A 14,158-nucleotide genomic window follows, 5' to 3' on the forward strand; every position below is an offset into this window, starting at 1 on the left:
CAAAAAAATTTGGCGTGATTTCATGTTAAACGCCATACAAGTCACAACTTGCACAAAGACAAAAGTCGAAAGTCAAAGCAATACCAAGAATCGCGGGAACGCAAACACGTGCGGAGGAATTCTCGAGAACACGAGTCAAGCATAAGGGGGTTGCTAAGCAACCAAAAGCAACACATGCTTATGTGTTGTTTACAGACAAGAACATCTTCACGCTGGAGGAAACGGGACATCTCCTGAACACTCTACACGCTGCAAACGACAATGTGGTAGGGTTAAGAGGACCCATAATCCACGCTGACGAAAGAGAAAGGACAAGTGCTACAAAACGCTTAAGAAACCCCCACGAAAGTCCAAGGATGGAAACTCTGTTAGAGCTGTTCAAGGAAAATACAAAAGCTCAGCTGAGCCTAACAGAAAAGCTCGTGGAGACAAACAAGACTTTGTCGAATCTGACGACTGTGATTCGAGGAGAGATGAACGGGCTCCCTCAGTCAGTTGATAGATTGCTGCTCAGGGAGCACCAAGAGCCCAATCAGCCTTCAGAAAACTCTGGAATGGATGACCATGGTAACGACTGGTTTTGAGGGACAAATCCGTTCGAACGCAAGGCACCAAGATCTGCACCCGCAGATTTATCCAAGTCAAAGAATACGGCAACGACTCTCAGCCTTGGAAAGCCCAAGATACTGAGTAACGTAAAGATGCCTGGATCACGCATTCTGATGAACAAAAATCTCAATCAGAAAGACATGAATGCTGAAAATTCAGAGACTCCAAGAACAGGGAAAGGAGCAACAAGCAGAAACTTCTTTGGAGTTTCTGCCACGCTTCGGCATGACAGCTACGGCCAGGACGAAGAGTATTGGGATGCAGAGAACCCAAGCTGGAATCTGCACGGAACCAAAACCAGGCGTACCGTCTCACCTTACAAGGACAGGCGTAAGGAAAACCACGAAAAATTGGGTAGAGGTTATGAGTATGTCGAAAACTATCTAAGTAATCCCAGATCTATTATTACACGTGAAGAATAAACACGGTTGAACTTAAACAAGTCATTAAACTCAAGTAGCATGCTGAGAGATTCTAACTCTAACCATACGAAAATGAAATAAGCAAACAACGCAAACATACAAGCTTAAAGAAAATTCGCAATATGCTCCGGTTGAAGACTTCTTGTTTTCAGAACTAAAGTCGCGAAAACTGTTTCGAACTTTAAGTTTTTGAAAACCAATTGATTGATTTTTTATTTTCTTGTAATTGTTTTAAAATATAAAGCGACAAAAATGCGTTCAAGTTAGCCCCCCTCTCCCCTATAGTTCCGCTATTTTCGTTTTAAAAAAATCTGAATAAAAATGGAAAAATATCTCATTATTCAACTCGGCATTACTTAAAAAACCTATAAAAAATAAAAATAATGAGTGATACATTGTTTGATTATGATATTTAAAGAAATTCCACTTCTGTTATGATGCTTGAATTCCGCCGAGCTATTATAGTGCACATATACGTAGCGGGACCCGAATTCGCGAGTTAACAGATGGAGATTATTACTCGCGGAATTCGAATTTAACATAATCTATAAACCAGGAAAAACGAACATAGCTGACGCGCTTTCAAGAAACCCGGTAGAAAAGGCTATAAATATAGTGGCGGCGGAAGATATACATCAGTCACAGTGTGACAACTCGGCGGACGACGCGGCAGGAGGCAAACCAGCCCGCGGTAAAGACACAGCGCCAACGCACACAATGCATACGCGCGGTCGAGGCGGAAGACTACAGGGGACAAAATATAAACAATCCATAGCAGCCCTAGCACCAAGAAAACGCAGGCCAAAAGAAAACTGCTCAAAAGAACGGGTAGAAAAAGATATTTCAGGAGAAAGTCAGGAAGAAAGCCCGGAGATAAAGCAAACCACCGCGACGGGTCAGAACGGCGACGAGCAGCTGGGATCGGAGGAACTCGGAATCAAGACAACGGAGACGTGACAGGACTCAAACGAGGGGGAGGTACAATCGGAAAGCGACATTAGGGAACGCAACAGTATATACAGACAACTTCATGTACTTTATCTCAACAAAGGGAGAGCCTTGCGATGAAGAGGCAAGACAATTGAAAATTATGGGAAAATTACCGATGTTCGCACGATTACAGGTCGGGATTCCAACGGCGATACGCGTAAATAATAAAACGCATATAGCGCTTCCACTACGAGATGAGCCGCGAATCGGACCAACCCTGTCACGACACAACATCGAGATCGTGTGCACCAATCTGACACCATTTCTAAAACAAGCAGATTTAAAATCAATAAGTATAGCAAAAACCGAAAGAATCGAAGAATTGGAATGGCGCGACGCGATAAAACCGTTCAAAGACTCATTCGCTCGCTCGCACACTAAACTGATAATTTGTTTGGGACTTATAAAATATCAATTGGCGGAGGAACGCGAAACGATAATAAAAGCGGCACAGGCGTCAATAGTCGGGAATAACACCAAACACGCTAAAACCAAAAACAAAACCAACATGGAATTACACGGACCCCCCGAACCTCGCGAAAAGCGGAATATACACGCCAGCGCAAATACAAGCACTGCGACATCATTTAATGTTCCCGGTCAAAAAGCTAGCAGTGCTTAATTCAATCGCGATGAGCATGTCGGGCAGAAGCTCTAGAATGGACGGACTATCAGTCACGAGATTGTTCGATGAGAACGCTATGGCGAGACTCGCAGAATCAACATGGGGTAGAATATGGGGAAAGTTTTTGACGTTCGGCTCGGCTTCGGCTGGGATAATTGGCTTGTTTATGATATCGAGACTCATTAAATTCGTGGCTGACACAATAATTCACGGTTATGCTCTACATTCTATATACGGATTCTCAATTTACATTTTAGTAAGTTTCTGGAACTCGGTAACACAATTACTGTTGCATTTGGGATCGCGAAAGGAGAAATCAGAAAAACAAGGCGAAGAGGGGAAAAAGGACCAGGAACCTCACCCGCAGCCGAACGAATATCAAACACAGGCCCCGCCCCATCCGAAGGACGACGGCATCGCTTCCGCAGCGATTTTGACCGAGGGGGGAGAGCAACCATTACGGTATCAAGTGGTAGCGAACCAATTATACCCTGTGCAACCAAACGCCAAAGGTGTATTTCCACCGCGAAAGAGTTTTAAACGCTCATTCGAGACAGAAGTCTAATTAAACAAAAAATTCCTGTTCTCAACAACGCTGTTATAATTGTACAATGTTGTTATATTGACAAAGCAAAGAAAATATTAGTAAATCAATTAATCAAATTCAGAAAAGAAATTACGTGGTCAGCACAAAGACGCGGTGATTCGGAGAACGAATACGGCGCGCGAGTAGCGGAACTCCTCCTCGCCTACAACAGTAAGGGCAATTTAGCAAAAGCAGAAGTATTCGAAATCACTGATTCACCCGAAGATAGAGAAAGATTGGCTATTTATTCGTTCTTGAAGGGAATCCGTGGGAAAGTTATGTGCGAACTCGCGGTTTATAAAGACTTAACACGCGCGAGAAGACACGCACAACAGATCGCGCGTCGCCTGGAAGATATTAAACAAATCAAAAAAACTATGATCATCTTTGTCTAGAAATAGCAACTAAGCAAGGATTGAACCTTCGAGAACAATAAAAAGCCAATGGACTACTACTCAGTCTGTAACGCGTTGGAAGGCTTGTACTCATTCCAAACCAAAGCAGGAGTACACGGATACTACACTAACGATCACAAAAAACTATTTTGTCAACTCTGCTATCATCAACTTGTACAAGACACTCGGGGCGATTACGTCAGATTTCTAGACACGCATATACTATCGAAGATCACGTTACCGATTTGCAACATGTGCAACATCTGCGGGGCGACACTGCTTGAGGTAGCGCCAGCTCGTGAGTGCGAAAAATGTCACAAGATTTATACCGGGCAGGCAGCAATCAGGAGGCCGACCGCCTCACATTTCGTGATCGGTTTTGTAAAACTGAATCCGAACTAATTAGAAATTACGAACGTGTTAGCTACCAATACGGAATAAATTTTCTCTGCGGACGGTGCTATTCGGAAACGGCGTTCGAATTGCGAAATTTAGCATCACTCAATGTCACTCGGACGGTGGACGAACTCCGGAACGAAATCCCGCCCATCTGGTGTTGATACTGCAAGAAAATCATCGGATTCGATAGATGCCATTTAGATCAGGCGATCAAGAATCGACGGAGAAAATTCTCAGTAGTAGGAAGAGTGAAGGAAAAGGTGTTGGCCACGCATGTCGGAGTCAGGTGCGAGTCAATCTCAGAAAGAACAATAGATAAGATAAACAGCACTGCAATGCGAGAAGCTAAACGATTAAGGGAAAAACGAGTAAACGAGTACGGAAAGCTAATAGCGGAACAGCGGGCGCTGGCAGCCGACCAGGTACGCGCCGGAACAATAATCCCGGCCGAGGCGCAGGTAGTACGGCCACTGACCCTCGACCCTCAAAACTACCGACTGTAAAAATTATACGATCAGTACCGAAGGGCTCATGAACGACCCACTTTCGGGAACAGCACACGCAAGGGGGAACCAATCGGACGGAGTAATCGAGATCAAGGAGGAAGTCGAAGAAAATATAGACCACTACATGATAACGCGTAGCGACGACGCTATAGGAATTTGTTTCGTAGACAAGAACTCGGAAAACGCGACGCGTAATGATGAGAATAGTTAGACTATATGTATTCAATCAAAACCATTATAATCTGACACAATCAAAGAACTTATGACCACCAGCGGAATAAAATAAGAACCTCGCATTACAGATGAAGTGGAGCACATGTTTGATGGCAGGACTCTAGAAATACTCTAGAACGCAAAAAACACACGCTGATGACTAGGCTTGGATTGAACGAAGAGGATGAAACTAACACAGTGGAAGGAGAACAAGAACCATCCATTGATGAGGTATCCAAATCCTCAACGAAAACTTAGAATTGGTGAGCAGATTAATCACCATCATGCAGATTAAGGAGTATGGGCTGTCGACAAGAACAATGAGAAACGCGCTGGCTCGGATCCAACGAACGGAGGGATAGGCACAGGCGACACCGTTTGAATCAATAAACCATGCAACGATACGCGAGTACGGCACTGTGGAGATGTACCTGCTACAGAGGCAGCTAATAATCCAGGTAAATATTCCGCTAGTAACCGAACAGGTATACAGGACCTACGAACTTGTGACAATTCCTGTCTTCGACCCACTCGAACTACCTCGACACACCGCAATAAAAATCGTCCCAATGGGCGATTATCCAGTAATAAACCCGGATAACAACGAACACTTCTTCATGAGCAAGGAGAAAATAGGAGAGTGTTTGAAAGTACACCGCGTTCGAATATGTAAGGCCAATCAAGAACTGAAAAGGGGGATGTATTGCGAGAGCACTCTGAGAGCGGATCCGGAATCATACAGGGCCCACAACTTGTGCAAACGAACCTTGATACACGGGTCTGAGTATTACTTTATCAGGACACAAAACCCTGCGCAATGGATATTTTCAACAGCCGGAAGAATGAACGGGACTGTGATGTGCCAGGAAGAAAAACAGAGCGTCACCTTAGAATGAAGCGGCGAGGTAAATATACCCGAAGGATGTCATCTTAGAATAGCGGACAGCATTTTTATGGGGGAGCAGACCAAGATGAACGCGAGATCTTCATACCGCACGTACACCTCACCGCGGCAAGCACCCTGTGGGCAGACAAACGCCCGGAGACAATTCCGCAGGTAGCACGCACCGGCACATAGTGGAAGAAAATGGACAAAATTCGAGCCACGCGCCATTTTTAATCGTAGAGCCATGATTTTTTTTAAATTCTTTAAAAAAGCATCAAGTTTAAGCTACAGGTGCGGAAATTATTGTATCACCTTCCCCTAAACCCATGCGACCCCTAGAAGCCACCCCTACCAAACCACAAGCAGGCTAACTAACCTAACCCTGGGAACAGCGAGTTAAATCGCTTTATTTTTTCTTAAAATAATAAAGCCCAAACTAATCATAAACTTGATGCTTGTTTAAAGAGTTTAAAAAAAATTATGGCTCTACGATTAAAAATGACGCGTGGCTCGAATTTTATCAATTTTTTCCCACTGCGCGGCACGACGGGGGTCGGAGGAAACACGACCATTACTATTATGACGGTAATAATCGGTATATTCGGAACGTTGGTGAGTCTCTTAATCGTAGTAGGGATCCGAAACTTAAAAGGACGGAATAGACGAGAAGAGCCGGAGGCAATTTACGTGCCTCTGAGAGGATTAGACCCAACGATCAGGTGCGAATTCCATGGGCACGCGAGGGCTGAAAAAGTTTATGATGTACCGAGAGTGCCAGCAATGCAGGTCCGAGAAAACGCACTGTCAGCAATAATCGAGGAGAGCACAGAGTCTGGATAATCGAATAAGAGAAAAACAAACAATCACGAGTCGGCAGGTAGAGAGAATGCAACTAAATAAAGTCTAAACACCGATACGCGACTACCCGCAGAGAAATTAAGCATTTAAAAATGCATATCATAACAAATAAATAAAATCTATAATCATGTGTGGACACTATATTCATGTCTGAAACTATATAATCCTTGTGTGAACAAACTTATAACTAATACCAGCATAAGACAGGGAGCAACTCTCTAACTATGCATATATATATATATATCTAACCAAAACAAAACATATTTAATCATATGTGCGACCATATAATCAACGAGTGTGAACATAACGAAAAGAAATAAAAAGATTTTGGTTGCAAGGTTAATTTTTTTTTTAATGCTGACAAAAACAAACTAGTTTTAGAGATCTTAGGGACACTTAAGATAAAACTAACCGACATAAATTAATTCATCTACAAATAACTTAGGTTGTAAAATTTACATGACAAAGATTTTTCTAACATTATTAGGAATTAAGTCTAAAACTATGTAGAAGTACGAACTATTCGATTATAAGTGCCAAGAAAGTTTTAGGATAAATCAAGAGGAATGTACGTTTTAAGTCATATTAGGCTAAAACTATATTTAAGAATTTGTGTGAATCAAGCGACTAGGAGACGGGCCAAGATAAACAAAATAACATCCGCACTCATCCACTTCGCGCGTCGCCTACTCGCTTGAGATATAAAATAATCCAAACAAAAAAATTATAACTCTAGAAATATTAATATAAGGAAATAGTTAGTAAAAAGATGTAAACCGGCAGCAAGAAAAGCGGGGACGAGACTTCTCGACTCGAGAAGGCTCTTACTGTTTCATTGCCCAAGGGAAAAGTAAAATCGATGTATGTGACAAAAAAAAAAAAAAAAATAAAGAAAAGGGCACTTTCCCACTAAAAAAAACGAATAATAACCGGAACATCATTTATCGGACCGGGTGTATCCCTAAAGGATAGTCGAGTTTGGGGAGGAGGGGATACGGAAAACAAGACTAACAGACGAAAAAATTCCTTTTCAATACGTATATATTTATTTATTCATTTGTTTATTTATACATCAACGGACAGGAGTACTATAACGAAAATATAAAAAAGCACGCAGAACAAATACATTATGGTCACACGCAGAACGCAATTACAAAAATCTCAAAACAAGTCGGCGTCCCTCGTCACTGGACAGCACTTGCGACCGGGAATGCGGATCAAATTCTGTAAACAAGCCAAGAAATTTTTTTTTATTAAACAGAATCATCGAAACAGCGGACACAAAATAGAGAAAAACTTACGCCCTTGCCCCGGAGACGCATCATGTGGGGTGAATGATCAAGGCGGCAACGGCAGATCGAGCAGATCCTCCAGGCCGCGTGAACCTCCCAGGACTCATGGTGACATTCAATCCAAGAGTCAGGGAAGGAGTCCCGAACAACAGGGGACCGGGAATCGAAGACGAACTGCAAAAGAAAAATAAGATTAAACATACCAAACGACAATGAGAGGGCTTTTTATACATACACACAAAAAACCACTACGTCTTACCCTGTCATAATCACGGTAGTACTCCTGCTCAATGGTCGGAGTGTGGTGCGGCTGACGGCATAAGGGGCAAAAAGACCCCATGTCAATCCACCAGGGAGTCTGGGTATGGCAAGGTAGAGTGAACAAAGGGGACTCTTCCTCCGAGAAGTCCTCAAAATCAGAAGCCGGAGAGGGCGGTGGCGTAACAGGGCGTAACGATCGGCCTACAAAAAAGAAAAAACAAAAAGGAGGAATTAAGACCCAAAAAGGGAATATTACACATTGGGTAATTTAAACAAAAAAAAAACTTACCCAACCAACAGGCTTTGATGGGACCCAGGCAGGACGATGTCAACTAAGGGCATGAACCACTGGATCGAAGATCGGAACCAGAGTAGAGATCACGGCCCGCGCAAACCGAACCAGGACACCAGAACAAAGCACTACAGAGACGAACATCTCGAACAGGTTGGACGATCACGGAGGAGCAGAAGGCGAGAAACTGAGTGCGGAATGAGCAGTCCGGGGTCCTTTTAAAGGGACACAGGTAGGCGAACCTCGAGAAGGACCGAGGAGACGAAGAAAAGTAAGAAACCAATCGGGTGACAAATTTTCCGAGTAGATCCAAAGGAAGGGACTCACCCCCGCAAAGAGAACCAATTAGAGGAAAACGGCACGGCCAAGAAGTGAGAACAAGAAGGTACGCCCACCGCAACGACCAAAGATCGGAGAGGGAGAGACCCCGTGACAATGCGACCGACCGCATAGGATAACCATCAACACGCTGAACGGACCTCGGACACCAAAATCAAGATCAACACGACTCAAGAATCACACATTGTAAATAAAAAAGGGGGGGGAACCAAAAACACGGCGAACGACGATTTTGTATAAATATATGAACTTACCTACTCCCGCTTTTTATCCTTAAATCTTCTCATCCCAATTCAGCAAAAATTTAAAATTCAGCGTCCTACGCTGAACAACAATCAGGAGGGGAGGGGGGGGGAGTGTCACGTCAACCTACTATGACCTAAACTGGCCGGTCAACGCACACGCAGATAACACGTTCAACCAACGAAGTACCTCACCACGGTAATTGGGAATATACCACGGCAGGCACAACAGAGGCCAACGAACCAACAACGGTCGGCAACACAGAGCACAACAAAACAACCAAGCCACTGATACGCGCGGCGGCAGATGAAAGGGCAACGATCCTGAATAAACTAGGTCAAACAAGGGGAGACACCCCAGAGCTACCGGACAATAAGGAGGCCATTAATCTCGGACAAACGACCCAAATAAGTGGAAATCGATAGGACAATGAGGGAAATTACAATAAAGAAAACCATTACAGCTGGCCAGACTAGGGGCCGCGCACTGAGGGACACTGATTAATAAAAGGGGTGCCCACCCCTACTCAGAGATACATCCTCCCTAAATCCTGATTGGCTAGAACCTTCCCTGCTTATGCATTACCCTCATCCCTATAAATACCAATGGAGAGCAAGGAGGAGCATTCTTTCGTATTCCGGAGTTCCTATTGGTAGGGCGAAGCTCTGTCCGACTCGCGACTTAAACTATTTTTCTGTAATCGAACTAACGAGTTGTACTCAGTCGAGGACTTGTATCTTGTACCATTTATAATCTGACGAGTTGAATAACTCATTTCTCTCAATTACTTAATCCTTGCGTATGAATTATTACATTTCAAACTCCGCGCCCTTTGAGACGAGCTACAGTACCAGAACGAGAGCGAACCACCCTATCGGTTACTACAAGTCAGCTTCGTCAAGGTAAGTCGTTTCTCCTATCAATCTTCTCAAATTCACGTCAGTGTCGCATGCAACGTTATTGTGTCAGTACATAGTGTTTAAACCTAGCTAGTCCAATACATTTAGAAGTCACTCTGAGTCTAGTTACTCCGTGAGCTATCACTATGATACAGTCAGCCGAGCTACCGGTCAAATCACGCGCTTCTTTACCTTTTCCCTAGGCGGTATCGCGTGAGCGGACTGCGCTAAATAAAAGGTCTCATCGACTCGGAGTCTGTAATTATTTCTAACGTGCGAGTATTCGCTCTGTGCGGCCACCCGGACGTAACAACTTCTATCGGCTGTCCCCAAGACAGTCACATTTTTTTTATATTTTACTTCTTATTTTTGTACTTTGTAAAGTCTATTAATCAATAGTTAATACAATTTTTCCAAACAATCGCGTGTCACGCGCAGCAGCTAATTTTTGCTATAGTTTCGTACACTGAATTTCGATGTAGTCTGAAGTAAGCTATCGAATGTGTTTTCTGCACATCCGGTTGCCAACGGTGCTGGGTTTTCTGCTCCCTGAGCTTAATCTCTACAATTGAGAACTTACATGCTCATATTGTTTAGATGACCGCCATGGAGGAAGAGAGAGAAGAAGCAACTTAGTACCCAGAAACTGGGACGACTTTTCCTACAGAGATAGCGAGACCACCAAATCCTCGCTGGTTTCAGCGCCATCTATCGAGAGCCTAACGATTTGAAAATCACGTTATCGACTGCTCGCTAGTTATGCCGTTATGCTTATGTGCAGCAATTATCTCACTATTATGACTGAAGAATAGATTAACAAATAATCATTAATTAATAATAAATAAATTTTAACATGGGAAACACAATGAAGTTTGTTTAATTCCGCTACCTTTCTTCTTGTTTAAAACCCAAATAAATGGGCTACGCAATATACAACAGGTTTTGCGATTAAACGCACAACAAGATGTTTGTACAGCTTATAAACTACAAAGCTTCAATTTAAGCTTAAACTTAAGCTTAAACTCAAACTAAATCAAAACTTAAGCCCCCGCAGGGGGCGATGATCATTTGCGACATAAAATTACTTTAGGACATTGGAGCTTGTGGCTGTGGTGATAAGATGCCGGCCTGGTGATTTTTTGGTCGAGGTTCAATTCCAGTACTCTTAATTTTTTTTTATATAGATTACTTTTGAATAGAAAATTAATTATTTCGTGGCTGTTATTTTATTTTATATTTAATCATTCACAGTTGTACGATGCAAATATATTTCACACGTCGTCCTTATTGTTGAGTTTTCAGCCCGTACTATTAAATTAAAGTATGAGTTTTGATAATGTTTGTGCATAAAGGTAAGTTGTGATAACAAATAAGTAAAATAGGAAATCGCTTTAATTCGTTACGAAAATCTTTTTTTTCTCCGCACATTTTCCGGGAAATTGGCGTTCGCGAAACTTGCGGCGATGCACTGACTTCCGCGAAGTACACATTAGGGCTTAAAAATCATAACATCGTGTCTTCAGTTGTTTAGCAGTCTCTCTAGAGAACGCATCTCCGTCAAAATTCAAAGTTTTTATTTGTTCGAAAACATCAGTACCTGCAATTTCGTGTTGTTCTTATGTGCAATTAATGTCGTGTTTTATTGAAGGATGTAAGTCGAAAAAAAATCGTTGTGTATCGAATGAAGGCGAGAATGAATCAAAACTGAGCTTTTACAAAGCAACCAAAGTAATTGCTTTTATTTTGTAATAGAGGAACCATGAACGTTACTACGAGTAATATATATATACCAGTGTTATTGCGATTCTTGTTCATAGTAATTGAATTTTTTAACAGAGCGTATTGGATTCATGGAAAAGTGCGATTCCTGGAGGCGAGAAACTGAAAGAGAATAATCTCATTTGCGAAAAGCACTTTAATAATGAAGATGTCGTTAAGGAATTCGTGCAAATCTTTCCGGATGGCACAAAACAAACTCTCCAGAGAAAAAAAGCGGCACTGAGAAAAGGAGCTGTGCCTTGCATTTTTCCTGACAGGCTACAACTTGCGGAGGTTGCAGACACAATTGCAGATCACGTACAGCGTAATTCACAACAACAAATCGGTATTTATAGTCAGATACATACAACATTTATAAAAAGATCGAGCATACGCCAATCAACTTATTAAACGACATGAAAATCCTATTTCGATTATCGTTTCGCAGACTGTTTCGTCTTGACAATCGCGCGTTTCTTTAATCTTGGATTTTTCGAAATAATTTTGATCACTGTTATAACATTTAAATCCAGTACGATATGAGTATATTACTGTTATTAAATGTATTTTAAAGCACCTTGCGAGTATTCGTCGGAAAATGCACGGAGTATCGATGAGGCGAATAAAAAGATGTTAAAAGCAAGGCGAAGTATCTCTGATATCAATTCGCTCGTAAGCTGTAAGAGGAAAGCACACCAACTCGAAACTGATGAAGGTACATCGCGGAATGGTCGTGAGATTGACGAGATCCAATGTGCAACAGTTTCTTCACGAGAAAGCCAATCATTGGTGAATGCTGAAAACGAAGAGACAGAATCAACAACAGTTTCTTTGCGAGAAAATCATTTTGTAGAAATCTGTAATTCGTTAATGCACAACGCTCAGTCAGTCACATTACCTGGTAATTGGATTCCACAAGTTATTTGCACTGGAGTAAAATGCATTATGTTTGCCGAATGGAAAGAAAATTGCAGTGCACTTTTGCACGAGAGCGAGCAGTAAATCGAGGTTTAGGTCACGGCGTGTACTACACGCGTATATAATAAAAGATATATACATCGCTAATCAAACTATCAAGTAAATTTTCAATAAAAAAAATGCTGGCTACAACAGTCCATGGACGCGTGCACGCGTCTCTTTTTCAAAAAATTTCTCGATCACCTCACGATCCTCGCCTCGACGAGAGAAAGACATTCCAAAATATTATATACACGTATAAGCATTCCGTTCGATTACTTGCTCACTCGCTCTTTTTCAGAGGATCTTTTTTTTCCCGCGCGATTCGCACTTTAAGTTTCGCGGTAACCTCGTCTCTCGTGATTAAATTCTCTCCGGCCCGTACGTCAGAAAATAATAAAGCAACATTGCACGGTATAAATATATAAATTTACGTACGTATATTGCAGGTGGAACGTTTGAAGAGAGAATTAAAAGAAGCTAAAACGCAATGTGCTAAGGCCAATGTCGAAGCTCTTGAACGAGCTTGCGCGGAACTGCCTGAAAATCAGCAGTTAGCTGTGAGGGCTTGTTTTAATGCATCAAAAATAGAAGACCAGAGAGGTATAAGATACACTACACAGTGGATTTATGAATGTCTTCTTCTTCGAATAAAGAGCCGTAAAACATATAATCATCTTCGAACACACAACATATTATGTTTGCCAAGTTGCGAAACGTTGAACCGCTATCTAAAACATATTAAAGGAGCTTATGGATTTAATGAAAGCACATTTAAATTACTAAAAGCCAAAACATCCAGTATGAAAGATAGCGATGTTCACGGTAAGCTATGATCGAAGTTTTTCCGAATTATATGTCGATTGACTTATTTACTTAATCCACAATTAATTTTTTTATAGGTTTACTTCTTGTTGGTGAAATGAAGCTGTCAAAAACAGTTGCATTTAATCGTCAAAACCTGAAAGTTGAAGGTTTTACGGATCTTGGGAAATGTACACCGGAGCATCAAAAATCTGTTAAAGGGGATCATGCTCTGGTTGTGATGTTTCAACCTTTCAAGGGTAAATGGGTGCAAACCTTAGGATGTTTCCTGAGTAAAGGGAGCGCAAATGGCACAGTGCTACATCAAATAATGACAGAGGCAATCATTCTTGCTGAAAGGGCTGGATTGAGAGTAGACAGCATCGCAAACAACGGCGCATCGTGGAATAGGAATATGTGGGAGAAGTTTGGAGTAAACGAAAAAAACGTTAGTGTCGAGTACATTGTAGATCCAAATCGACGATTGTCGTTTTTTTCGGATTTCCCGCATTTAATTAAATTTTTACGAAACGCTTTTTCGAAACATGAAAGATATGATCGCATTTGGGTATAGTATAAATAAAGATAAAAAATGAATGTGTAAATGCAATAATATTAATATCTGACTACGTATATTTATGACTTCTATCGTGTATGTTTCGTAGACACCAGATGGATTCGTGTCACTGAATCATTGGTATGGTCCACTCGATATTCAAGATCCATCAGCATATAGCATGTCAATTAATTATAAGTTAACCGAACAGCACATCAAACCACAGTTTTATAAAAAAATGAACGTTGCTTTAGCTTTTCAGGTGATA

At 41.8% G+C, this 14,158-nt stretch overlaps 1 protein-coding gene across 1 annotated transcript; it reads left to right on the forward strand.

Annotated features, from left to right (window-relative positions):
* Nucleotides 1-8,367: 8,367 nt before the first annotated feature.
* On the forward strand, nt 8,368-13,315 carry LOC116418366. The gene is made up of 5 exons (XM_032601295.1): nt 8,368-8,487; nt 9,081-9,327; nt 9,754-9,818; nt 11,652-11,919; nt 12,148-13,315. The coding sequence occupies exons 1-5, from the start codon at nt 8,368-8,370 to the stop codon at nt 12,573-12,575; spliced, it is 1,128 nt and encodes a 375-aa protein (XP_032457186.1). The 3' UTR covers nt 12,576-13,315.
* The last annotated feature ends 843 nt before the right edge of the window (nt 13,316-14,158 follow it).

Source organism: Nasonia vitripennis (genome assembly GCF_009193385.2).
Source record: "Nasonia vitripennis strain AsymCx chromosome 1 unlocalized genomic scaffold, Nvit_psr_1.1 chr1_random0004, whole genome shotgun sequence".
NCBI lineage: Eukaryota > Metazoa > Arthropoda > Insecta > Hymenoptera > Pteromalidae > Nasonia > Nasonia vitripennis.

Coding starts and splice junctions, on each gene's coding strand:
- LOC116418366 (XM_032601295.1), top strand. CDS start 8,368: ATGTCAACTAAGGGCATGAACCACTGGATCGAAGATCGGAACCAGAGT. Junction 9,328..9,753: donor CGGACAAACGACCCAAATAA/GTGGAAATCGAT, acceptor GCGCCCTTTGAG/ACGAGCTACAGTACCAGAAC. Junction 11,920..12,147: donor TAATTCACAACAACAAATCG/GTATTTATAGTC, acceptor TGTATTTTAAAG/CACCTTGCGAGTATTCGTCG.